This window comes from Amphiprion ocellaris, chromosome 20 (assembly GCF_022539595.1).
Source record: "Amphiprion ocellaris isolate individual 3 ecotype Okinawa chromosome 20, ASM2253959v1, whole genome shotgun sequence".
NCBI lineage: Eukaryota > Metazoa > Chordata > Actinopteri > Pomacentridae > Amphiprion > Amphiprion ocellaris.
In genome coordinates, this window is record NC_072785.1 from 31,730,328 (window position 1) to 31,754,656 (window position 24,329).

The window sequence follows — 24,329 nt, forward strand, 5'->3', positions numbered from 1 at the left end:
ATATATATATATATATATCAGGAGTTTTCAAATGTTGCTCTGCTGCCATCTAGTGGCTGAAATCTGAAACAACAATAATATTCAAACTTCATCAATGTCCTTTAAACTCACTGATTTTCTCAACTTTGAGCTTCAATTTGTGTTATATATATATATATATATATATATATATATATATATATATATATATATATATATATATATATATATATATATATATATATATATATATATATATATATATATATATATGGGTCTGTGGGTGTCTATCATAGTGGCTATATGAGGACATCCCATACAGTCACTGTGGGTTTAGAGCACCCCACAGTGACTGTATTCCACGGTGACCTTATGAAGACAGTCCACACAGACTCTCGCTGACCTCCCACAGTTTCCGGGCCACGGCGTCGTCTTTGGCTCGGTCCGACACTTCCTGCACCTCGCAGCAGGAGAAGTATCGTCCGCTCAGAGGTTCGATTCCCTCCTGCAGGGCGCAGTGCAGCGTGGTCTGAGCTCCGGCCTCCGGGTCCAGGAACAGCAGCCGGGCCAACGGCTCGATGAAAACCTTCTGCCACAGGCTGACGTGACGGGACAACTCGGTCCGAACGATACCTGCAGGAGATACTGGTTAGCACGATATGATACCATTATATATTACACTGTATGATATCATACTATATGATACTATATTATACTCTATGATACCATATTACACTTGATGTTACCTGTCCAGGTGTGCTGTATGTTACCTGTCCAGTTGTGCTGTATGTTACCTGTCCAGATGTGTTGTATGTTACCTGTCCAGTTGTGCTGTATTACCTGTCCAGGTGTGCTGTTACCTGTCCAGGTGTGTTGTATGTTACCTGTCCAGGTGTGCTGTATGTTACCTGTCCAGTTGTGCTGTATGTTACCTGTCCAGTTGTGCTGTATTACCTGTCCAGGTGTGCTGTTACCTGTCCAGGTGTGTTGTATGTTACCTGTCCAGGTGTGTTGTATGTTACCTGTCCAGTTGTGCTGTATTACCTGTCCAGGTGTGCTGTATTACCTGTCCAGGTGTGCTGTTACCTGTCCAGATGTGTTGTATGTTACTTGTCCAGGTGTGCTGTTATCTGTCCAGATGTGTTGTATGTTACCTGTCCAGATGTGTTGTATGTTACCTGTCCAGGTGTGTTGTATGTTACCTGTGCAGGTGTGTTGTATGTTACCTGTCCAGGTGTGTTGTATGTTACCTGTCCAGGTGTGTTGTATGTTACCTGTCCAGTTGTGCTGTATTACCTGTCCAGGTGTGTTGTATGTTACCTGTCCAGGTGTGTTGTATGTTACCTGTCCAGTTGTGCTGTATTACCTGTCCAGGTGTGCTGTATTACCTGTCCAGGTGTGCTGTTACCTGTCCAGGTGTGTTGTATGTTACCTGTCCAGGTGTGTTGTATGTTACCTGTCCAGTTGTGCTGTATTACCTGTCCAGGTGTGCTGTATTACCTGTCCAGGTGTGCTGTTACCTGTCCAGATGTGTTGTATGTTACTTGTCCAGGTGTGCTGTTATCTGTCCAGATGTGTTGTATGTTACCTGTCCAGATGTGTTGTATGTTACCTGTCCAGGTGTGTTGTATGTTACCTGTCCAGGTGTGTTGTATGTTACCTTTCCAGGTGTGCTGTATGTTACCTGTCCAGGTGTGTTGTATGTTACCTGTCCAGGTGTGCTGTATGTTACCTGTCCAGATGTGTTGTATGTTACCTGTCCAGGTGTGCTGTATGTTACCTATCCAGGTGTGTTGTATGTTACCTGTCCAGGTGTGTTGTATGTTACCTGTCCAGGTGTGCTGTTACCTGGGTGGACGCTGTAGCAGGTGACGCTGCTCCCCTGCAGCCTCTTGGCTAGTTCGTGGGTGAAGAGGACGTTGCAGAGTTTGCTGTTGCAGTAGGCCTGGAAGAACTGCCAGCTGTAGCTGCCGGTGCCCAGATGTCGGCTCACCGCCAGAGTCTGAACACAAACAACAGCAGCAGCCAGGTGAGTTCACCTACACAGGTGAGTCTGCAGACGACGTGCAGCAGCAGGAATGTTTCTGAGTTTTACCTGATGTCACCTGTAACCAGAGGACTCTAACAGCATCTGAATGGGACTGAAGAGGCTTCAGGCGAATTAGAGACATGCAGAAATGTCACCTGTACAGGTGAGTCTGCAGTCAGGTGAAGGATTTATTTATGTTACTGAATCACCTGTTCACTCTAACGGGATCTGAATGTGACAGAAAGAGGCCTCAGGTGATTTTAACTGAAAAGAACAGAACACAACAAACTATTGTCTCCAGAAATAACAGCTGGACAGAATTTCTGTTGGTTCAATAAAAACATCTGGAATTTAACTAAACAAAAAAAAAAAAACAACAAAAAAAAAAAAAAAATATATATATATATATATATATATATATATTTTGATTATATTTTTGACCTTTTAAAATGTAGCTATATATCCTTCTGATACGGTAGTTATTGATTATGAAGACATTTTATTCTTTATCAGGGGTTTAATCAAATGTTTTGATTTTTTTTATGATTTCTGTTTTTTTCCCTTGCATTTTTGTTAATTTTCTTGATATTTTGGGATTCTCCTGACCAGCAGCCATCCGGTGACACTGAGACGTCACCTGTACAGGTGAGTGTGCAGTCAGGTGAAGGAATGCTTGTGTAAATGAGTCACCTGTTCACAGAGGATGTGAATGTGACTGAAGGCCTCACGTGATGTTCAATGAAACTTTGATGACATCATAGAACAGGACACCTGAAACACAACAAGCTATTGTCTCCAGAAATAAGGTTAGGCTTAACCCTATTATGTGTCTTCTTATTTATTCATTTATTTTTAAAGTATTTTATTCTTTTTATTTTATCATTTTAATACTTTTGAACATTTTGATGATATTTTTGATATTTTTAATATTTTTATGTGTCTTTTTGATATGGTAGTTACTGATTGTGAAGACATGTTATTCTTTATCAGGAGTTTAATCAAATCTTTCGATTTTTTGTTTATTTTATTATGATTTCTGTTTATTTTTTGGATGTATTTTAACATTTCAATGATTTTTTTTTTTTTTTTGGCCTTTTTTCGGCTTTATTAGATAGGCGCAGTGAGAGAGAGACAGGAAACAGGGAAGAAGAGTCGGGGGAAGACATGCAGCAAAGGGCCGTGAGCAGGAATTGAACCCGGTCTGCTGCGTCGGGGACCAGCTCTGTACATGCGTCACCCCCTTAACCCGTTGACCTCAATGATATTTTTTTAACACTTTGTCAAAACTTTTATAACATTTTGTTCATTTTCTGGGTTTTTTCTGATATTTTGTTCATATTTTGGGATTTTCTTCTGAGATTTTATTCATTTTCTTGTGTTTTTGTTCGTTTTCTTGCTATGTTGAGATGCACCTGACCAGCAGACGTCACCTGTCACCAGGTGAGTCTAGTGGCAGGTGACGATGAAGGAATGTTTGTGAATGAGCACAGAGGATTCCTCAGAAGAACCGGTTCTGCTCAACACGTGTGAATAAAAGTCCTCAGGAACAGAACATGTGAGTCTTTCAGCTGCTTTTCTTCTGTTCAAACAGTTCAGCTTCAGCTTCAATAAATAAAGAGGAAAAGAAAAAACAAAAGCTGTCATTTTATCTTCACATGTTGTCAAAGAAGAAATTACTGTTTATGAAAATCTAGATTTTTGATGTGAACACAGTTTAGTTCAGTTTTCTGTGGTTAACATGTAAAATAATAGTTTTTCTGTTACTTTTGTAGATGTCTTCTGTAATTTACTTTTTTTGCTATTTTTAATCTTTCATTTACTTTTTAATTGATGGTATATCTATAAAATACTGTGTTTTACATACAGGGGGATCTGATCCTGATTAAAGTTATATTTCTCCGTTTATTTACATTTTAGTTCAGTATTTAAACTTTTTATGTCTCAGCTGTATTCTCTCATGAATTTTAGTCACATATCTGTAAAATAATGCTGTTGTTTTTTTCTTTGTGACAGCCCTCCACCTGGGCCCCAGGTGTTCTCTCTTGTCTTTTCAGAGCTGCAGGAGGGTGATCAGCTGATCGAGCCACACCTGGGATCAAGTGGCTCAAACTGCCTCAAACCTCCGTCACTTCCAGCGTCTGGTTCTGACAGGATCTGTTTCGTCCTGGAGCTCCAGCAGCATCATTCTGAGCTCCAGTGTGTGATCTGCAGTGCACTTGTTGGGTTGTTTTGCGTTACAAGAAATCATTTTTAGTCACCACACGGTCGCTGTCTCCCCGTTTTTGTTCCAGCTTTGGAGCCGAGTTGTAACATATTAGAAAAGGTAAAAATTTGTAATTTTGCAGCCAAATGTATTTTTAAAAATTATTGAACATCATCTAGTGTCAGATTTTTTTCTTTTTTTTTTTACAGTTTCTGTGATTTTATTAAATATTTCCTACAACTTAAAACAGTGAAAATCCGTTTTTAATTCTTAATTTATTTTCTGTCTGTCTGTCTGTATTGTATTATTTAAATACAGTAAAATCTGGAAACAATGGTACTAATTTTTAATGTGGATTTATTTAGTTTCGGACTTTCTTTTTTAGTTGTTTAATCAAGCAAAACAGTGAAAATCTGATAAAATTTGCTAAAATTTTTCACAGATTTTTAATCCTAATTATCGGCATATCTGCAGAATAATTTTTTTTTTTTTTAAATTTAAATACTGCAAAATGTAGTAGCTTTTTGGGGTCAGATGTTGTAAAAGTTTGTAAAAAATACAGATTTTTAATGTGGATGTTATTTAGTGTCAGATTTTTGTTGTTTTTTTTACAGCTAACATATTAATTGATAGTAATTCTGTGACTTTATTAGATTTGATCTGTAATTTCATTCATGTTTTCCGACATTTCCTGACGTTCCTCTGCTTCCTCTGATCCTAAATCTTTTTATTTCCTCACCTCAAAGTCGACGTGGCCCCAGCGGTGAGCCATGGAGCTGAGAGTCACCACCCGGCCTCCTCCAGCCTCCTTCATCCTGGGCAGCAGCAGCACCGTCAGCAGGAAGTGGCCCAGATGGTTCACGCCAAACTCCACCCCGAAGCCGTCCTCGGTCCGACCGTCGGCCACCAGACCTGAGGACGGAGGTCAGAGACGAGGTGAGAACTTTAAGATTATGAAATATAAATCACCCTTTAAAACAATGGTACTTTATTCAGGGAAAAGTGATCAAATACATTAAATAAATGTTGTGGCATTCTGGGAAACAGAATTTATTTCTAAAATACAAAAGTAATAAATGAAAAATAATGTTTAAAAATGAGTGTTTAAGTTTTTATTCCTCACAGAAAATCTAATTTTAACAACATTTATGACAGAAAATACAATGAAAAATGAAGATAAAATGCATGAAGTTAAATATAAATAAAGCAGCTCAGATGTCTCAGTTTATTTTTCTTCTTTTCCACAAAACATTTTAATTTTAGTAAATAATCATTGATGAAGTTCATCATGTTAGTGTTTGTGTGTGTTAGTGGTCTATCCGTTGTGTATTAGTTGTGCGTCTGTTGTGTGTTATTGTGTATTAATTGTGTTTGTTGTGTATTAGTTGTGAATCTGTTGTGTATTATTGTGTACTAGTTGTATTTTAGTTGTGTATTAGTTGTGTATTAGTTGTGTATTAGTTGTGTACTAGTTGTGTACTAGTTGTGTACCAGCGTTGTTGATCAGTTGTGTAGTAGTTGTGTACTAGTTGTGTAGTTGTTGTGTATTAATAGTGTAGTAGTTGTGTACTAGTTGTGTAGTAGTTATGTATCAGTTGTGTAGTAGTTGTGTATTAGTTGTGCACTAGTTGTGTATTATTGTGTATCAGTTGTGTAGTAGTTGTGTACTAGCTGTGTAGTAGCTGTGTATCAGTTGTGTAGTAGTTGTGTATTATTGTGTATCAGTTGTGTAGTAGCTGTGTACTAGTTGTGTATCAATTGTGTAGTAGTTGTGTAATAGTTGTGTACTAGTTGTGTATCAGTTGTGTAGTAGTTGTGTACTAGTTGTGTATCAATTGTGTAGTAGTCGTGTAATAGTTGTGTACTAGTTGTGTATCAGTTGTGTACTAGTTGTATAGTAGTTGTGTAATATTGTGTACCAGTTGTGTAGTAGTTGTGTACTAGTTGTGTAGTAGTTGTGTACCAGCGTTGTTGATCAGCAGGTCCAGTCTGGTCTCTGTTTTGAGGAAAGTTTCCGTGAAGCTTCTGACTGACTTTAAACTGGATAAATCCAGATGCATGAAGAGAACTTCAGAGTTTCCTGTTTCCTGGAACCAAAACACAAGAGTTCAGATCAATGATGGGAATCAGAGTTCTAGTTCTACATTTATTACTCCACTAAGGAACTCGGTGACAGTCGGCATTAGTCTGTCCGTCTGTCCGTCCGTCCGTCCGTCCGTCCGTCCGTCCGTCCGTCCGTCCGTCCGTCCGTCCGTCCGTCCGTCCGTCCGTCCGTCCGTCCGTCCGTCCGTCCGTCTGTCCGTCCGTCTGTCCGTCTGTCCGTCTGTCTGTCTGTCCGTCTGTCTGTCAGTCTGTCAGCAACATCACTCAAAAACAGACCAACAGATTTGGATGAAATTTCCAGGGAAGGTCAGAAATGACACAAGGACCAAGTGGTTAGATTCTGGCAGTGATGCAGCTTCTAGTCTGGATCCACGGATTGGTTAAAGATTTCTGTATCATTGCCAGATAGTGACACGGCGTCACTGTAACCATGACAACAAGTGAACGCTACATGATCACATGATTGTCATCCTACTACAAATCCACCTCTGAGGACTTATCAGGACTTATCCATCAGAAATGATCCAGGGAACAACTGATTAAATTGTGGGGGTGTTTCTGAGTCCCATCAATTCCCGCCACCCGCTACATATTTAGGTCACATGATTCGGTATCCGTACATAACGTACACATGCAGAACACACGCCTGTACTCAGCGCAAGGTCATTTTTATTAAAGGTTTCATCTATTACAGTTACAGTTAGTTCAGTATTTAAATTTTTATTTTTCTCCAGCTTTTCTGCAGACAGAAACAAGACGATGCTGAAGAGTTTAAATTTGGACTTGTCCATCCAGAAAACTTTCCTCCATCTATCGATCTATCCATCCATCCCTTCATCCATCCATTAAAAATCAGCCGTTTCCAGTTCGAATAGTCGTTTACCACATTAACAATGCCTACACTGGATTTATCATTCATTGAAAAACTGCTTTTCTTTCAAAAGGACATTTCTAAGTGACCCCAAACTTTTGAATGGTAGTGTAATAAAATAGAGTAAAAGTATATTTTAAAAATATAATAAAAATACAGCAAAAATACAAAAAAAAATTGAAAAAATATATTAAAAATACATAAAAATAGAGAAAAAAATATAGTAAAAATATAGAAAAAATAGAATAAAAATACAGTAAAAATGTATTTAAAATATAATAAAGATACAGTAAAAATACAGTAAAATAGAGAAAAAAATGGTAAAAATATAATAAAAAGACTATAATAATATTGAAAAATATAGTAAAACTACATAAAAATAGAGAAAACAGGTAAAGAGTCTGGGTGTCATCCTCGACAGCTCCCTTTCTTTTCACTCCCACATTAATAACATTACTCGGTCTGCTTATTTCCATTTACGCAACATTAATCGTCTCCTCCCCTCCCTCACCCCTCATACCACGGCCATTCTAGTTCATAGCCTCGTCACCTCCCGTATTGATTATTGTAACTCCCTCCTCTATGGTGTCCCCCACAAATCCCTCCATAAACTCCAACTGGGTCAGAATTCTGCAGCCCGCATCATCACCCGTACTCCCTCCTTTCACCACATCACCCCCGTCCTCCAGCAGCTTCACTGGCTCCCGGTCCAATTCCGCATCATATTCAAAATCCTGTTGTATACATTTAAATCCATCCACAACCTCGCTCCCCCCTATCTGTCTGATCTCCTCCACATTGCCACTCCGTCTCGTTCCCTCAGGTCTTCCTCCTCCTCCCTTCACCTCTCTTTACCTTCTGCCTTCCTCAGCACCATGAGGAGCAGAGCTTTCAGCCGCTCTGCTCCCCAACTCTGGAATTCTCTCCCACCAGACATCTGCAACATTGTTTCTTTACCCCAGTTTAAGTCGAGACTCAAAACTCATCTGTTTAAATCCGCATACTCATTGTAATTTCATTGTTTCTTTTAACTGTTGTTACCTTTGTCTGCTGTTTTGTTTTATTTATTTATTGTGTTTTATCCTCTGTAAAGTGACCTTGGGTGTTTTGAAAGGCGCTGCTAAATAAAATGTATTATTATTATTATTATTATTATTATTATTATTATTATTATTATTATTATTATTATTAAAAAAACTGTAAAAAATTAAGAAAAAATATAATAAAGATACAGTAAAAATACAATAAAATTTCTAATAAATATAGAAAAGATATAGGAAAATACAGAAAAAATACGATAAAAATGCACTGAAAATATAGAAAAATACAGTAAAAATACAATAAGATATAGTAAAAATGCAATAAAAATATAGAAAAACATAGCAAAAATTCAGTAAAAATACAGTAACTATTCTGGCTAGCCGTTTCCAGCTAGAGTAGTCTTTTACCACATTAACAATGTCTACACTGGATTTATCATTCATTTAATGTTATCTTCATTGAAAAAAAGAAGATTTTCTCTAAAAAAAAAAAGAACATTTCTAATTGAAGTTTTGACTACATTACATTATATTATATTACATTACATTACATTACATTATATATTGGTACCTGCTGTATCTGAGTGATGGCGGCTGCAGCTTTGTCTCGGTTCCTGCAGGCCAGAATCACTCGTCCTCCTTTCCTGGCCAGATGTAGCGCTGTAGCTTTACCGATGCCGGTGTTTCCTCCTGCAGACACAAAACAGATTCAGTCAGAATGAACAGAAAATAGCAGCAGCAGATGTTTCTTCTGTTGTTGCTGTTTGTAAAAATCTCTTCACTTCATGCAGCTCTGAACTTTAAACCTACCTGAATGGTTTTTTTTTTAACATTAACCTGGTTGCTATTTTTAAATCCTTAATTTACTTTTTAATTAATGGTATATGTGTCAAATAATGGGTTTTACATGCAGGAAGAGCTGACGTTAAATAAAGTTATATTTCTCTGTTTATTTACATTTTAAATCCTGAAGGAGCAGTTCCTTCAGGATTTAGTGCAAAGTTTTTATTTCGTTTAATTTAGTTTTACTATTTGAAACAAAACATGTAGTATTTTTCTTTCCTCCTGTAACCCCACAAACTTTTTGGAATTTTTTTGTCTGTTTGTTTGATTTTACCAGAATAAATGCTCTGATTCTGTATAAAAAGACCAAAAACTTTCACTGCTGGAAGTCAGGAAACTTTTTTATTTTTAGTATGAGTGAAGAAACAAAAAATAAAAATTTAAAATATGTCTTTCGAGTTGCAGCAGTGACCCCTTAATGTTAACCTGTGTTTTTTATCATTCTTACATTTAATCAATTTCTTTTTTTCTTGGCAGTCCTGGACCTCCATACAGTTACATGCAGCTGTGAAAATTTTTGGTCTGTTTATATGGAATCAGAGCTTTTATTTTGGTAAAAACAAACAAAATAGAAATCCAAAAGTTTTTGGCATCACAATGGAAGAGACAAATATTCAGTTTTTGTGTAAAATAGTAAAACTGCAGCTCTTTCAGGATTTATTGCATTCTTTAATTTTTTAATACGCATATTTTTTCTTTGTACGGAGGACCAGAGCTGCCAAGAAAATAAAGACACTGATGAAATGTAAGAATGATTTAAAAACACAGATTCACTGTAAAAACACAACCAGGTTCACGTTAAAAACAGGAATCAGAGCTTTTATTTTGGTACCAACAAGCAAGCAAAAAAAAAAAAAAAATATCCGAAAAGTTTGTGGCGTCACAGCGGGAAAGAAAAGATTTAGTTTTTGTGTAAAATAGTTAACCCTCCTCATTTACAGGCACCAAACAATATTGTTTACTAGTCTGAAAAAAAAATCTGCAAAAAAATCCCCAAATGTCTGAAAATTTACAAAACCTTCAGGAAGAAAATTCCAATAATTCCTCAAAAATTTCCCTTAAATTTTTATTTGTAAAAATCCTCTGAATTTGGCAAGAAAATTCTTGTAAATATCCTTTTTTTGTGAATGTTCTTAAGAAACATTTTTAACATTTCTTTTTTTTCCACCAAAAAATGTTCAAACATTAACCAAAATATTGAAAATGTGGACATCAGAAGTTCACTGTGAAAATATATTTTTCCACATTTTTAAATTTTACATTTTTGCAAAACCTCCAGAAAGAAAATTCCAGTAATTCCTAAAAACTTACCTTTAAAAGTTTTATTTATGGCTGAAGCACATATTGTCCGATTCTGTCCCAGGATCAGACAATATATTAAAAAAAAATCTGCTCAAAATAACATTAACCTTCCTGCTGTCCTCATTTACAGGCACCAAAAAATATTGTTCCCTTGTCTGAAAAAAATCCAAAAATTCAGCAAAAAAAATTCCCCAAATTTCTGAAAATTTGCAAAAAGAAAATTCCAATAATTCCTTCAAAATTTCCCTTAAAAGTTTTATTTTTAAAATTCCTCCAAATGTGGCAAGAAAATTCTTGTAAATATTTTCAAAAATTTTGTAAAAATCTTCCAAAAAATCCTAAAAATATCTAAAGTGATTCCATATATATCAGTAAAACTTCTAATATTTTCTTTGAGAACATTCACATAAAAATCAACCAAAATCCAACGAATTTCACTGGATTTGGTTGATTTTTTTGGTGAATGTTCTGAAGAAACTTTTTTTTCCACCAAAAAATGTTCAAAAATTTTCCAACAATGTTGAAAATGTGGACATAAGAAGTTTCACTGCGAAAATAGATTTTTTTTCCCACATTTTCAAACTTTATAACAGGTCAGTTTGGACCCGCAGGACGACACGAGGGTTGATGTTAACTTGTGCTGGTTTTAACATGAACCTGGTTGTTTTTTAAAAGTGAACCTGTTTCTAACCTGTCTTGTTTCTCCAGTGTCTCTGTGTTTGAGTTTTGTCTCTGACCTGTGATGATGACCGTCTTCCCAGCCATCCCAGCATTTCCTTTACATCTAGACCTCCTGAACAGAGTGTTGATGAGGATCAGATATCCTCCCAGCAGGAATCCGACCAGCAGCAGATGAATCATGTTTCCTCTCCGTCCGTCCGTCCGTCTAGCTGACTGACTGTGGGACTCTGTTTATACCTGGAGGATCACCTGTCCGACCGGCTCCACCTGTGAGTCACGGCTCGGTCTGGTCTGACCAGTTCTGCTCCGACTAGAAGACAAACTGTTTGACTTTAAACTCGGTGACTCGCCCTGAAGAAACTAAACCTCCAGATAGTCTTTATGACAGAAGCACTGAAGTTCATCAGTCAGGAAACAGAGAAAGTCAACTTTAATGTTCATTTTTTCTAGAAAATAGTTAAAAATATCAGACCAAAGGTGTGAATTAAGCAGAAATAAACTTAAAAAATTACTGAACAGCTCAGAAAACACTGTTTAGAAGAAGGAAAGAAAAGTGAATGTGGACACAAAGTTCAACATTTTTAACATTTTTAAGTAAAAATGACAAAAATTCAGTTTTGCAGTTTCTCAGACGACGGATTTAGTAGTTTTTCAGATTTCTCTGATGGTAAACTGAAAAAAAATCCCCACAAATGTGACTATCTTGCATGTCCATGTTCACACCTGAACTCTAGTTTATAATCTAAATGCAGGAAACATTTCTTTGTGACAGAAAACATAAAAAGATTTCACAAAAAAAGCCAAAATTTGCACTAAAAAAATCAATGTTGAACCATTTGACACATCCCAAATTATTAGAATCTAATTAGAGTAGAATTTATAATTATGGAAAATAATTATAATTTAATGTTGTTCTAATAAGAAAACAATTTTGTTTTGTGTCTGTGGTCGTTTTGTGTCTCTTTTTGGTCGTTTTGTGTCTCTTTTTGGTCATTTTGTGTCTGTTTGTGGTTGTTTTGTGTCTTTGTGGTAGTTTTATGTCTCTTTTTGGTCATTTTTGTCTTTAAGGTCCAAACAGAGAGTTTTTATTAAAAATGTGACACAAAAAGATCATTAAGCATCAAAATCAACCTAGAACCATTTTGCACGTCCCAGATTGTTAAAATCTAATGAAAGTAGCTTTTATTATCCATCCATCCAACCAGCTTTCGTCTTGTGTGATGTCATCAGGGTTTTCTGAATCGCTCTTTGTCTGGTCCCTCCCCCAGGACCAGTTTGCGTTGGGAGACCCTACCAGGGGCTGTTGCCCCGGACAACATGGCTCCCAGGATCACAGGGACACTCAAACCCCTCCACCGCGATAAGGTGGCGATTATCTGGGGGTAGCTTTTATTATGTGGAAAATAATCCAAATTTTGTGTTTTTTTATGTAGCAAAACACTGAAAATAATGAATATTTGGTCGTTATTATGTTATTGTATGAAAAACAACATCAGCATCATGTAAACAAACTGCATTTAGAAGGTTAAATCATAAAAATGTTAAATATTTTCTGGTTATAATGAAATAAAACTGGAAAACACAGTGAAAATATAAGATTTTAATTGGGGGGTTTTTTTCCCATACAATCATTGCTGTCGGTGTCTAACGTCTGGATCTGTGGCTCCAGGTTTTAGGACAGACCACAGAACGTCTGGCTGAGTTCCCACAGCTTCCTGGAGGTGGCGTCGTCCCTGGCCTTGGGGTCGATGGTGGTCAGAGGGGCACACTGGGTGAAGTAGTGCCCACTGAGGTGTTCGATGCCTGGCTCCAGGGCACAGTGGAGGCTGGTCTGAGCTCCAGAATCAGCATCAGCAGCTAAAAGCCAGACGAGGGGAGCGAAGAGCAGCTGAAACCAGAGGCTGTAGTACCGAGCGATCTCCGTCTTTATGAATCCTGACGACACAAGAAACCCTTCACAGGTTAGTGGTGGTTTTAGGTCTGTCTGTGGTTGTGTAACGACTATTTGTGTTCATTTTGTGATTGTTTTGCGTCTGTGGCATTTCAAGTCTCTTTGTAGATGTTTTTAGTCTTTTGGGGTCATTTTGCATTAATTGTTGTCTCTTTTTGGTCATTTTGTGCCTCTTTGTAGTCGTTTTGTGTCTCTTTTTGGTCAATTTGTGTCTCTGCGATCTTTTTTGTCTCTGTGGTCATTTTGTGTCTCTTTTTGGTCATTTTGTGTCTCTTTGTGGTCATTTTATGTCTCTTAGTGGTCATTTTGTGTCTCTTTTTAGGCATTTTGGTCGTTTTGTGTCTCTTTGTGGTCATTTTGTGTCTATTTGTGGTCATTTTGTGTCTCTTTGTGGTTGTTTTTTGTCTCTTTTTGGTCATTTTGCATCTTTCTGTGGTGTATTTTAAATCTGTTTGTGGAAGATTTCTGTTTGTGGTTGTTTTGCATCTGTTTGTGTTAATTTTTTGGCTCTTTGTGGTCATTTTGTCACTATTTGAAGTCTTTCTGAGTTTCTTTGTATTGGTTTGTGTCTCTGTGGTTGTTTAATGACCATTTGGGTTCATTTTGTGATTGTTTTATGTCTCTTTGTGACATTTTAAGTGTCTTTGTAGTTGTTTTTAGTCTCTTTAGGGTCATTTTGCATCTTTTTATGGTGTTTTTTGGTCTCTGGGATTTTTTGAGTGTCTTTGTGGTCATTTTATGTGTTTGTGGTAGTTTAAAGTCTTTTTGTGGTTGTTATCTGTTTGTAGTTGCTTTGTGTCTCTGTGATGGTTTCACGCGTCTTTAAGGTTGTTTTGTGTCTCTTAATGATCATTGTGTGTACCTTTGTGTTTGTTTTGTGTCTCTTTGTGGTCCTTTTGAGTGTATTTGTGGTAGTTTTTTGTTTGTTCTGCATCTATTTGAGTTAATTTTGTTGCTCTTTGTGGTCATTGTGTCACTTTTTGAAGTCTTTTGGTATTGTTTTGTGGCTCTTTGCAATAGTTTAAAATCTTTTTGTGGTTGTTTTGCATCCATTTGTGGGTGTTTTGTGTCTCCTCCTAGTTTTTTTGTGTCTTCGTGGACATTTTTGTCTCTTTGTGATCATTCTGCCTGTCTTTGTGGTTGTTTTGTTTCTCTCTTAGTCATTTTGCATCATTTTGTGTCTACAGGCATTTTGTGTCTCTCTATGGTCATTTTGTGTCTGTTTATGGGTGTTTTTTGTCTGTTTGTGTTCATTTTTGTCTCATTGTGATCATATTGCATCTTTTCATGGTGTTTTTTGGTCTCTTTGGGGTTGTTTTGCATGGTTCCACATGCCTTTATGGTGGTTTTGAGTCTCTTCGTGGTTATTTTGCATCGTTTTGTGTCTCTGTAGACATTTGACATCTCTTTATGGTCACTGAGTGTCTCTTTGTGGTTATATTCCATCTTTTTGTGGCCATTTTGAGTCTGATTGTGGTAGCTTTATGTTTGTGGTCTTATGGCAGTTTGTGGTCATTTTGAGTGTGTCTGTGGTCAGTTTGTCACTTTTTGGAGCTGTTTTGAGTTTCTTTGCATTGTGTTGTGTCTCTGTGGTAGTTTTAAGCGTTTATGTGTTTGTTTTGCAACCGTTTATGGTCATTTTAGTTTCTTTCTGATCATTTTGCATCTGTTCATGATTGTTTTGTGTCTCTTTGTGGTTGTGTTGTGCCTCTGTTGTAGTTTTAAGACTTATTTGTGGTTGTTTTGCATCTGTTTGTGATCATTTTGTGTCCCTTTGAGGATGTTTTGTGTGAAAATGTGATAAACGTAATCTATAAAGTAAGCTTTCTTTAAGATATTTGATTTTCCCTGTATTTGATTCTTCCATAACAAACACGGATGTAGATAATGAAAGCTTCATGCAAACATCAGACCATTCAGTCGTCACTAACCAGGATGGAGGCTGTAACAGGTGACGTCAGAGCCCTGCAGCCTCTTGGCGAGCTCGTAGGTGAACAGGACGTTGCACAGTTTGCTGTGGCAGTACTTCGCGAGGAGCTGCATGTTGCTGTTGCCCAAACCCAACTCTTTGTGAGTCGTCAGGTAGTTAAAATCCACTTTCCCCGACTCATAGGCCTGGGAGGCGACATTCACCACCCGGCTCGGCCCGCTGGCCTTCAGCCGGTCCAACAGCAGCATCGTTAACAGGAAGGAACCCAGGTGGTTGACACCGAAGATCATCCCGAAGCCGTCCTCCGTCTTTCCGTCACTTATTAGACCTGAAAACACCAGGAAAGATGAACTTCAACTAGAACACAAATTCAGTAACACATAGAGTCCCCCAGAGAAGATACACATATAAATGAACGAATTAATAAACTGACCGGCGTTGTTGATGAGGAGATCCAACCTGGGCTCAGACTTCAGGAAGTTATCGGCGAAGGAACGAACTGACTGCAGACTGGCCAGATCCAGTTGCATGAAGATCACCTGCTGGTTTCCTGTTTCCTGATCAGTGTTTTCAAACAAAGCACATTTCAATTACATCTGTGTCCAACTTTAAGGAGTAAAAACAACAATTTCCACGTTTGGGGTTAATATCACTTTGTGGAAACAGAAAAGACTGAAATGTAAGAGGACCCAGTTTGGAGCCCTGAGGAACACCAAGAAGTTTTTTTGTAATTATTGATGCCCCTACAACAATACAACATCTTTCAAAGAAATATTTTTAGGAATTTATGTCTTATTTTATCCTTCACATTTCCATAAAAATGCAGAGCAAAGAAGAAATGTATTTTTTTCTCTACTTTGTTCCAAGTTGCTGATTTATTAGATTCACGCTTACAAAGAAACAAAGACGTAAAAACACTTAAAGTTTCTGTTAAAATATGCAGTCATACAGCTTGTAGTGTGTAGTGTTTCAGTTAAATCCAAATTTTCCAGTGTTTAGGATTAACATCACCTCGTGGTAACATCTGTGAACAGAAAACAGAGAGGACCCAGCATGGAGCCCTGAGGAACACCAGGAAGTGGTGCTCTAGTTAACGATGCTCCAACAGCAATACTGTCTCGTTTTATTTTATTTTTAACAAAGCTGATTTTTATTCACTTCAATACCTTTCACATTTCCATAGAAGTGTATTTTTCCTCCCATTTGTTCCAAGTTGCTGATTTATTAGATTCACTCTTACAAAGACATAAAAACACTTACGGTTTCTGTTAAAACATGCAGTCATACAGCTGTTAATAGTGTTTGTACTTGGTTCTAAGTGTTTCAGTTACATCTGTGTCGAACTATAACCAGTAAAAAGATATCCAGAGTTGTCAGATTTTTAGATGTTTGTGATTACTACAACTTTATGGTAACATCTGTAGACTGAAAACAAAGAGGACCCAGTATGGAGCCCTGAGGAATACCAGGAAATCCTGTTTCTTCACTGCCGCTGGCTCAGGTCAGAAACTCTGCTAGTCTTTACCTGGATGATTTCCTGGACAGCAGCTTCAGCTCTCCGTCTGTCCCGGCAGGCCAGGATCACCTTGGCCCCCCTCCTGGCCAGGTCCATGGCCGTGGTCTTACCGATGCCGGTGTTTGCTCCTGGAAGACGCAACACAGTTTTACCTTCAGCCAGCTCTAGACTAAAACCCCTCAACAACTGCTTGATGGATTCACATGAAACCTTATAAAACATTCATGGTTCCCAGCAGATAAATCCTGCCAGTTGTGGTGGTTTCGTGTCTGTTTGTGGAGGTTTTGAGTCCCATTGCTGTCATTTTGTGTATTTTTGAGGTTGTTTTTGTCTCTTTTTTGTCGTTTTGCATCTTAGTGTTCAACTTTGTCTCTTTGTGTTGGATTTCTGTCTATTTGAGGTTGTTTCATATCTTTGGGATAACTTTTTTGTCACTTCACAATTGTTTTGTCTGTCTTTCTGTTCTTTTTTGTGTCCCTAATGATGTTTTGGGTTTTAATTTTCTGGTTTTGTATCTCTTTGTGGTCATTTTGTGTCTCTTAGATGTTGATTTGAGTCCATCTGTGATCATTTTCTGTCTGTGGTGCTCTGCTTCTAACCCCCTCATGTCATTCTGCAAGTTTCATTATCAGAAAACAAAGTCCAGCTGATAGGAATTCTGCAGGTATGCAAGAGTTGGACAGATAAAAACCTGATGGTGGAATAAATGAGGGGTTAGAAGCAGAGTGATCTAACCCACAAAACATCCAAATTGAGTTTTATATAATTCCTGTAATATTTTATGGTCTAGATTTTAGTTTCAGAGTGGTCTGACCCACAACCCAAATACAGCGTTACAGTGGAGCTTCCAATGTGAGACCGTTCTGGAAAACACTAAACTTTGAACCCATTTTCCTCCAAAACTACAGAAAATGGGTCAGACCACTCTGCTTCTAACCATTCTTGTCCAAGATGCTTAAAAATGATCCAAAATCAGTCAGAATTTCAATCACATGATTAAAAATGGTCCAGAATGACTGTAAATTTACAGAATGACACTAAATTTGTTCAAGACGCTTTAAAAATCATCCAAAATGACTCATAGTTTGTCTAAAATGAGTTGAAAAAGATCCAAAATTACAGAAAATTTGTCCAGAATTACACAAAAGTCGTCAGAAATGACAAAAATCTTCCCAAATTGATTTCAAAATGTATAAAATGGCTCAGAATTGGTCCAAAATGACTTAAGTCTGTTCATAATGAACTGAGAATTATTATAAATGACTGATTAGCATCATAGTTTGTATATTAGAGACAGATGTGTCCTCTGGGTGTGAAAGTTAAACCTTTAACCTGTATTCTATCCAACAGCCAGCAGAGGACGACTCTTCTGGTCGTAAAAGGAAGTCTGATCTTATAAAAGAGGATCTGTGAACGTTTTCCTCATGAGTTTATGGTTTCAGTTGCTAGTTTGAAGTCTCCTATAATAGAGAACAGTGTTTCTTTAGTGAATGTTCGTCCCATTTATGGTAAAAAGGACGTTTCAGTCCAAAGCACTGACTCCACTCACACATGTGGCTGCAAACTATCTAAGGCGTCGTTCTCCAGCTGTGGACTCACCGGTGACGACGGCAGTTTTCCCATGAAGCTTTGCTGCACTTTTACACCTGGGCAGCTTGAAAACAGTCAGACGCAGAAGGAAAATCCCTCCGACTGCCAGAGCTCCACACAGCAGCAGTAGCAGCATGATGGAAACAGAGGAAGAGAATCAGGACTGCGAGCTGCTCAGCTGTTCTCTGTTGTGTAACAGTTGGACGGTATCAGCTGATCCACGCCCTCCGGCTCCGAGCCAACGCTGCTCCCTGGAGAAATAAACTGCAGCGAGTTTTATTATCAGCCCTGAGCAGACAGACAGGACGCTGGTGGACGCTGGGTCAAAGGTGGACAGAGCTGCAGGTAAGTTTATGTCCCGCCCATTAAATTTCTAGTAATCCAACAGTTGATTTCTGTCTCTTTGTGGTTGTTTTGTGTCTCTTTGTGGTTGTTTTATGTCTCTTTGTGGTTGTTTTGTGTCTCTTTTTGGTTGTTTTGTGTGACTTTGTGGTTGTTTTGTGTCTCTTTGTGGTCGTTTTGTGTCTCTTTGTAGTTGTTTTGTGTGTCTTTGTGGCTGTTTTTTGTGTGTATGTTTTTATATTTATGATATTAAATTTTGTTGAACTATAACTCCAAAGTAGAAAATGTACAAAATCCTCAAACATGCAGTTGTTGTGTAAATGTTCTTGTCCTGAGACCAAATGTAAAAAAAAATAAGAGAAAAGAATAAACTATCAAAGGCTCTATTGGCTCAGCTTACACATCAATGGTAAAATATTTATTCCATGTTTTATAGTTTGCTAACCCTACTTTATCCAATTTCATTTTCCTAGCTTGCTGGTACCAAGTCCTGCTTAGTTTCCTGTCTGGTAAAAATAATCTCCTTTCCTAAGATTAAGTCTGTCCAGTTTGTGTCGTTGCTAGTGTTCTTTGTAATTCTGTCGGTTCATGTGTCGTTTATCCTCCATCCTGTAGTTGTTTCCCCTTTACCATTTACTTCCTGTTTAATTTATTGTAAGTAAATTCATTATTGTTCAGTATTCCATTCTATTTTGTCCTTTTGTCTCACTTTATGGTCGTTCTGAATTGTTGTTTGGCCATTTTGTGTCTCTTTGAGGTCGTTTTGCATCTCTTAGCTTTAGCATTCCCTAAAATCGCTCAACTACGAGCAGAGTTCATCAAATATTGTCTTCTTGCACTGCCAGCATCTGAGGAACTCAATATCCCACGGATTTTTGTTATTGGCGGCATTGTTTGTCAATAATGTCAATAAGAAAATCTTAAGTGTTGGCATGTTGTGCAACTACTTTGGCTAACGTTAGCATTGATCTGCCCACAGGTCAGAGCTCTGTCGAAACTTTAAACCAGCAAACAGGGACTGGGTGGGTTACTGTGTTGGTTATTTGTGGGATATTTGAGACTTCCAGAAATTTTCCAAAATGGACACAAAATGTGATCTTTAATGAAACCTTTCTCACAGAAGCCTTTGAAAAACCTTTTGAGTGTCCTAATGATGCACTCAGCTGCAACAAAATAACAGACGGGTGGTTGGAAGATATTTTTATTTGTAACAAAACAGTAGCCCTTCCAAACTTCTACTTTTTCCATATAGTTGTAGCTTATAAACTTGCAGTGATTCTGAGAACTGTGTTTGGTTGATACTGATGTTAGTTTGGGTTTGTGAGACTCTTGATTCACATGGAAACAACCTGTAGAAGCCAGCATTAATACTATTTTTAACTTTTTAAGGGTTAATGCATTCAAAGACGCCCAAACTTTTCTGTTCAGGCCCTGTTGGCAGAGATTAAAACCAAAGCTGTGGCTCCAGGTTTTAGGACAGACCACAGAACGTCTGGCTGAGTTCCCACAGCTTCCTGGAGGTGGCGTCATCCCTGGCTTTCGGCTCGATGCTGATCAGCGGGGCACACTGGGTGAAGTAGTGTCCGCTGAGGTGTTCGATGCCTGACTCCAGGGCACAGTGGAGGCTGGTCTGAGCTCCAGAATCGGCATCCACAAAGAAGAGGAAGACCAGGGGCTTGATGAGGAGCGTCCACCAAAAGCTAGAGTGTCTAAATATCTCCGTCGTTATGGCTCCTGGACAGAAAAGAGGAAATGTTTAACTGACAGAATGTGTAGTTTACAGGCAGGAAGGCAGCTCTTTGTGGTGGTTTTGTGTTTCTTGCTGGTCAGTTTTGCCATTTTCACCAGCCTCTATACCCCTTGTGATGCCAGTGTCTCCCACCACTACCCACCATGTCAATCTTCAGGTTCAACTTCTGCATACAAGATGCTAGTTTCACGTGCCTCCATCCCCCTACATCAGCAATCTTGTGGTCAAACTTCTGGCACCGGGATGCCAGTTTCTGTTAGCTCTTTCCCATCTCTTTATCAATATCCTGTTATTTGACAAGTAGGCAGCGGGGGCTCTAGTGGTAAGGGCTTTGGGCTGCTGATCATTTTGTTGTGCAGTTGAATGAAATTTAAATCTTTTTCTATTTTCCCCCTATTTATGGCAAAGGGGTGTCATTTTTTCTCATCTTCCTCATCTTCATACCCTACTTCAAGAGCTGTCTGCTTCTAGTTTTGGCACCAGGAAGCCAGTTCGCCTCACCTCTATCCACACAGTAACAACCTTCTCATCCTACTTCTGGTACCGAGATGCCAGTTTCCCTAACTTCTATATCATTTGTCAACAATCTTCTGCTTACATTTCTGGTACCAGGATGCTAGGTTCTCTTACCTCTACCACCATACTTCATCATTCTTATCTTATTTATGGCACAAGGATGCCCTTTACTCTCACCTTCAATCTCAACATCAATAATTGTCTGCTTCTGGTTCTGGCACCTGGATGCCAGTTTCTTTCACCTTCATACCCAACTTCAACAGCTGTCTTCTTCTAGTTCTGGCACCAGGATGCCAGTTCGTCTCACCTCTATCCCCACACTAACAGCCTTCTGATCTTACTTCTGGCACCAAGATGCCAGTTTCCTTAACTTTTATATCATTTGTCAGCAATCTTCTGTTTACATTTCTGGTACCGGGATGCTAGGTTCTATTACCTCTACCACCACACTTCATCAATTGTGTCTCTTTACTCTCACCTTGATACCCCACTTCAATAGCTATCTGGTTCTGGCACCTAGATGTCAAGTCATCTCACCTCAATCCCCCACACTGACAATCACCTACTTTTATTTCTGGTACTGGGATGCCAGGACCACTTGCCTCTATAACCACACTTCATTAATCTTCTGATATCTGGCACCAGGATAACAGTTTCTTTCACTTTCATATCCAACTTCTAGTTCAGGCACCAGGATCCCAGTTCGTCTCACCTCTACCCCTCACATAAACAATGTTCTGTTATCATTCTGGCAGCGGGATGCCATTTTTCAGTTTTTTGGGTGGTAAGGTAGTGGAACTGGAATGATGTCCCCTTCCTGTACCACAACCAAATCTGAACTTCGCTAGCTTCTTTCTATGACCTTACCAAATTTGATCCATTTTACTACCCTAATGTGTTGTTTTGCCCCTACTTCAGGTTGTTTTGTCTCTTCGACTTAGTTTTATGACTCTTTGTGATTATGTTGCATCTCTTTGAGATTGTCTGTGCCTCTGAAATGCTTTTGTTTCAATTTGTGGTTGTTTTTTGGCTCTTTTTTTGCTATTTTGCTTCTCTTAAAGGTTTTTATTTTGTCCCTTTGTGGTTATTTTTAGCCTTTTGGTCTTTGTGGTCATTTTGCATCATTTTAAGGTCAGTTGTCAAATTGTTAGACAACTAATAAGTACATGTTGTGTTTCATATCTTGGGATTTTCCCTGCATTGACTTTCAAAGCAAAGATGGATGTAGATGATGAAAGCTACATGCAAACATCAGACCATTCAGTCGTCACTAACCAGGATGGAGGCTGTAACAGGTGACGTCGGAGCCCTGCAGCCTCTTGGCGAGTTCGTAGGTGAAAAGGATGTTGCACAGTTTGCTGTTGCAGTACTTCTGGTAGAGCTGGAAGTAGCTGGAACCCAAACTCGAATCTTTGTGAGTCGTGAGGCAGTTAAAATCCACTTTCCCCTGCTTGTGAGCTCCGGAGGAGACGTTCACCACCCGGCTCGGCCCGCTGGCCTTCAGCCGGTCCAACAGCAGCACCGTCAACAGGAAGTGACCCAGGTGGTTGACGCCGAAGATCATCCCGAAGCCGTCCTCCGTCTTTCCATCACTTATTAGACCTGAAAGCACCGGGAAATGAAAACTCCAGCTAGAACACAAATTGTTTAACACATAGAGTCCCCCAGAGAAGATACACATGTAAATGAATGAATTCATAAACTGACCGGCGTTGTTGATGAGCAGATCCAACCTGGACTCGGACTTCAGGAAGTTATCGGCGAAGGAACGAACCGACTGCAGACTGGCCAGATCCAGTTGCATAAAGATCACCTGCTGGTTTCCTGTTTCCTGATCAGTGTTTTCAAATAAAACACATATCAGTTTCATCTGTGTCCAACTTTAAGGAGTAAAAACAGCAAATTCCACGTCTGGGGTTAATATCACTTTATGCTAACAGAAAAGATGGAAATGTAAGAGGACCCAGCCCTGAGGAACACCAGGAAGTCCTGTTTCTTCACTGCTGCTGTCTCAGGTCAGAAACTCTGCTAGTCTTTACCTGGATGATTTCCTGGACAGCAGCTTCAGCTCTCCGTCTGTCCCGGCAGGCCAGGATCACCTTGGCCCCCCTCCTGGCCAGGTCCATGGCCGTGGTCTTACCGATGCCGGTGTTTGCTCCTGGAAGATGCAACACAGTTTTACCTTCAGCCAGTCGGTCTCTGAGCTCTAGACTGAAACACCTCAACCTCAAAAAAATTTGTGTAAACAGTTCAGAGGATGAATCCTATCAACTGTGGTGGTTTCGTGTCTCATGGTTGGTGTGTTTAAGAGGTTGTTTATTGTCTGTGGTATCTGCTTATGGAGGTTTTATATCTATTTGAGGTCCTCTTATGTAATTTTCTGGTGGAAATGCATCTGTTTGAGTATGTTTTATGTCTCAATGTGGTTGTTTTTTGTCTCTTTGTACTTATATTGTGTCTCTTTGAGGTTGTTTTGGGTCTCTTTCTGGTCATTTTGCATCTCTTTGAGGTCCTTTGGTTTCTTTCTCCGGTGGTTATGCATCGGTTTGAGGTTGTTTTGTGTCTTTATGTGGTTGTTTTGCTTCTCTTTGCATTTGTGGAGGTTTTGTGTTTCTTTGTGGTCATTGTGTGTCTCTTTGTAGTTGTTTGTGTCTCTTGTGTTGTGTCTGTGGTTGTTTTGAGTCTCTTTGTGGCTATTTGTGTCTCTTTGTGGTTGTTTTGTGTCTCTTTGTAGTAGGGCTGGACCCGAATATTCTGTCGTTGTGGTGGTATCCGAATATTTATCCAAATATTTGGAGTACAAATTTCTTTGCAGTTGTGTTGAGTCTCTTTGTGGTTGTTTTGTATCTCTTTGTGGTTATTTTATGTCTTTTTGTGGTTGTTTTGTGTGTCTTTGTGGTTGTTTTGTGTCTCTTTGTGGTTATTTTATGTCTTTTTGTGGTTATGTTATATCTCTTTGTGGTTGTTTTGTGTCTCTGTGCTTATTTTATGTCTTTTTGTGGTTATTTTATGTCTCTTTGTGGTTGTGTTGTGTCTCTGTGGTTATTCTATGTCTTTTTGAGGTTATTTTGTGTCTCTTTGTGGTTGTTTCATGTCTCTGTGGTTGTTTTGTGTATATTTGTGGTTGTTTTATGTCTTGAAAGGTGAGGTAGAAGTACTTTTACCACTGCTCTGGAAGCTGCCATTTTAAATTTTACTTTACTTTCAGCCCAAAATCAGATTTATTGGATTATTTAGTCTGGAAAATATTCCTTTTCAAAGATTCCGAAAACTCAAAAATTTTCTTTCCTCAGCTCCAAATAAAATAAGTTTTGTTCAAGTAAATCTGTAAAGTAACTGAATAAATGATATGCTGAATCATAGTGGAATAACAGTAAAAAGCAGCAGAAAGTGGAAATACTCGAGTAACTGAGAGTAATACTTGAGTAGATGTACTTAGTTACTCTCTCTGGCTGCAGTGCCTCCACTCTGCTCTGTGGCTGTAAACAGACTGTTAAAGTGTCGTTCTCCAGCTGTGGACTCACCGGTGACGACGGCAGTTTTCCCATGAAGCTTTGCTGCACTTTGACACCTGGGCAGCTTGAGGACAGTCATGTGAAGGAGGAAGTACCCTCCGACTGCCAGAGCTCCGCACAGCAGCAGCAGCATGATGGAAACCACTGAGACCGAAGGCAGGAATTCAG

The 24,329-nt window shown here is 38.7% G+C and overlaps 2 protein-coding genes and 1 long non-coding RNA gene across 6 annotated transcripts; 1 reads left to right on the plus strand and 2 right to left on the minus strand.

The window, feature by feature from the left end:
- Positions 1–241: 241 nt before the first annotated feature.
- LOC111579617 (dehydrogenase/reductase SDR family member 13-like) lies at positions 242–11,241 on the minus strand. Its single transcript, XM_055005660.1, has 6 exons — positions 11,108–11,241; positions 8,797–8,915; positions 6,175–6,298; positions 4,951–5,123; positions 1,828–1,981; positions 242–612 (listed from the first exon to the last, which is right to left on the minus strand). Exons 1-6 carry the CDS (start codon positions 11,229–11,231, stop codon positions 350–352), a joined length of 957 nt encoding a protein of 318 aa, XP_054861635.1. The 5' UTR covers positions 11,232–11,241; the 3' UTR covers positions 242–349.
- Positions 11,242–12,636: 1,395 nt separating this feature from the next.
- LOC111579615 (dehydrogenase/reductase SDR family member 13-like) lies at positions 12,637–24,329 on the minus strand. 4 transcript variants are annotated; one of them, XM_055005659.1, is made up of 5 exons: positions 24,171–24,329; positions 22,686–22,804; positions 22,354–22,477; positions 21,922–22,248; positions 12,637–12,908 (listed from the first exon to the last, which is right to left on the minus strand). In XM_055005659.1, exons 1-5 carry the CDS (start codon positions 24,292–24,294, stop codon positions 12,724–12,726), a joined length of 879 nt encoding a protein of 292 aa, XP_054861634.1. In that variant the 5' UTR covers positions 24,295–24,329; the 3' UTR covers positions 12,637–12,723. The 4 variants fall into 4 exon arrangements, with proteins under 4 accessions (XP_054861634.1, XP_054861632.1, XP_054861633.1 ...); XM_055005657.1 differs by having other exon boundaries at positions 12,637–12,986; XM_055005658.1 differs by lacking the exons at positions 21,922–22,248; positions 22,354–22,477; positions 22,686–22,804; positions 24,171–24,329 and adding exons at positions 14,934–15,260; positions 15,366–15,489; positions 16,458–16,576; positions 18,048–18,181.
- Positions 12,876–21,927, plus strand: LOC129347718 (uncharacterized). The gene is made up of 3 exons (XR_008599954.1): positions 12,876–13,012; positions 14,887–18,383; positions 18,854–21,927. It is a non-coding gene; the product is annotated as an uncharacterized LOC129347718 (long non-coding RNA).